Source organism: Aplysia californica, unplaced genomic scaffold (assembly GCF_000002075.1).
Source record: "Aplysia californica isolate F4 #8 unplaced genomic scaffold, AplCal3.0 scaffold00870, whole genome shotgun sequence".
NCBI lineage: Eukaryota > Metazoa > Mollusca > Gastropoda > Aplysiida > Aplysiidae > Aplysia > Aplysia californica.
In genome coordinates this window covers 116,822-118,920 of record NW_004798140.1, presented here as the reverse complement: position 1 = coordinate 118,920, position 2,099 = coordinate 116,822, and the positions used below count along the sequence as shown (strand labels likewise).

The 2,099-nt window shown below is 36.7% G+C and overlaps 1 protein-coding gene across 1 annotated transcript in view; it reads left to right on the top strand.

Moving 5' to 3' along the window:
- Positions 1-1,924, top strand: part of LOC101848697 (sodium/iodide cotransporter-like) — a 12,086-nt gene extending 10,162 nt beyond the window's left edge. The window contains exons 4-5 of the mRNA XM_005110275.1: positions 1,544-1,548; positions 1,847-1,924. Of these exons, the coding sequence (XP_005110332.1) occupies positions 1,544-1,548; positions 1,847-1,924 (83 nt within the window). The remainder of the gene's footprint in view (positions 1-1,543; positions 1,549-1,846) is intronic.
- The last annotated feature ends 175 nt before the right edge of the window (positions 1,925-2,099 follow it).

Sequence of the window (2,099 nt, the reverse complement as noted above, 5' to 3'; positions counted from 1 at the left end):
AGAAGAAAGAAAGAAAGAAAGAAAGAAAGAAAGAAAGAAAGAAGCTAATATTTTTTTTTTTAATAAGACAAAAAAGATGCAAACCATTTCACAAGTTGTAAAATGAGGGGATCCCTCCCTGTCACTAATTCGCGGACGAATCCGCTACTGGGGAGTGTTACAAGAGAGGGCAGTGTGTGAGTAGTATATCCACACACCCTTCTATCCTTTTAATCCGAATATAAAAGGACATACTTTTGCGAGCGAAGAGCGCCTATATTTTATAGGCGGGGACCTCCGAGACTAACCGAGATGAGTTTTTTACGATGTTTTTTGTTTTTATAACTTATAAATATTTTCCAGATCATGGCGCCCTTCGTTTTTTCAGTTTTGAGACAGTTTTGCGGCAAAAAGCTAAATTTCTTTATTTCGCCGATCGCTTTTTTAGGCCGACGCTTCTGTCTCTGGAATTTTAGAAAATCCGCCAGGTTTGTTTTCAAGTCATACTTCCGTTCGATACTATCGCGCACTGTCGCGCAATACTGAGCACTATGTTAAGTGTGCTACCCGTATAGATCTAGCCTCATGTTTTCTTTTTTTTTTACTTGGTGCTAAATTCGACTGTGATCCTTTCGTTTGATGCCCATCATCGCTTTTTCTGGACTCCTTTGTCAAATTCTTTTTCTTGCTACGTGGAACAATCAAAACGCTTCTGTCTCAATCCGTTTATCGAACGGGGGCCCAGCAAGTATAATATAAATCCCAAAAGTGCTATATATAAGTGTGCACGTTAAAGATATCTTGATGGTTGTTAAATCGATGAGAACAGGCTTCGGCTGCCACCTGGGCAACATTCAAAATTAATCCCTCTCAAAACTGAAAAAGCTTAAATTGCTCATATGACCTTATGCGATTGCGAGCGCCATTAAAACTCTTACTATACAATGTCGAATATCTCCGTCTGTCTGTTTGTATGTTGTATACCTGTTAGTACAGGTTAGCAGTGAGAGTATGAAAGTCATTTTTCTAAATGGAGTACGTGTCTGTCTGTTGGTATGTCGTATAACCCTCCGTGCAAGTCTGTCGTCTTGTGACCAAAAAAAAAAACCCAACCAAAAACGTATATTAAGTGTAACTATGTCAAGTAGCGTTATAATACTGGGTAGAAATCCCTTTTTATGGCGGGTCTTTCTGTCTTGTTTTTATGGATGTACAATTAAAATTACCGAAGTTTTACGCTTTCGAAAATGTGTTCTAACCTAATTACATATCGGTATTGTTATGACAAAAGAAATTTTAATCAATTACTCCATACCTCAGCAAATCAGACAAAAGTTATACTGGTCAATAAATATCGACATAAAATAATTAAATCGACCAAATTTTAGTAAGGTTAAAAAACAATTATAAAGTTAGGGTTTTGCCTCTCCTGTAAAATTTCATTTCTGGCATATACGTTTTTCTGTCATAAGACGGAAGAGGTTAGCTGTGAGCGTATGAAGATCATTTTTTTTAAAATCGATGTGTCTGTCAGTCTGTCATGGTTTTGTTGTATCACTCTCAGTACAGGTTAGCTGTGAGAGTATGAAGATAATTAAAATCTTTCTAAATCGATTTGTCTATCAGTCTGTCATGGTTTGTTGTATCACTCTCAATACAGGTTAGCTGTGAGAGAATAACGATCATTAAAATTTTTCTAAATCGATGTGTCTGTCAGTCCGGTTGTTTGTTGTATGATTTGTTTCCCTTTCAGAGTGGGTTAGTCCTGACAGGGTTTGGGAATTCCTGTTAAGCTTTGTAGTTTGTTTGTTTTTTTTTTGTTGTTGGGGGCTTTTTTAATCAAGTACCTGCAAACTGTTTTGTCCAGGGTACCATAGACTCAGGCGGGCCCAAAAGAGTGGTAGATATCGCCAATGAAGGAGGAAGATTCAAGATGTTCAAGTAAGTTATCCCGCAAGGAATCCTCTGCCAAATTGTGTCATAACGCGGGGTATAGTTTGGTTTTTGATAATTTTTCTATTTGTATGTTCTTATTTATTTATATTTTTTTTCATTCATTCATTCACTCATTCATTCATTCATTCATTTATTCATTTTTTAAAACTTTTTGGAGGGGGGGG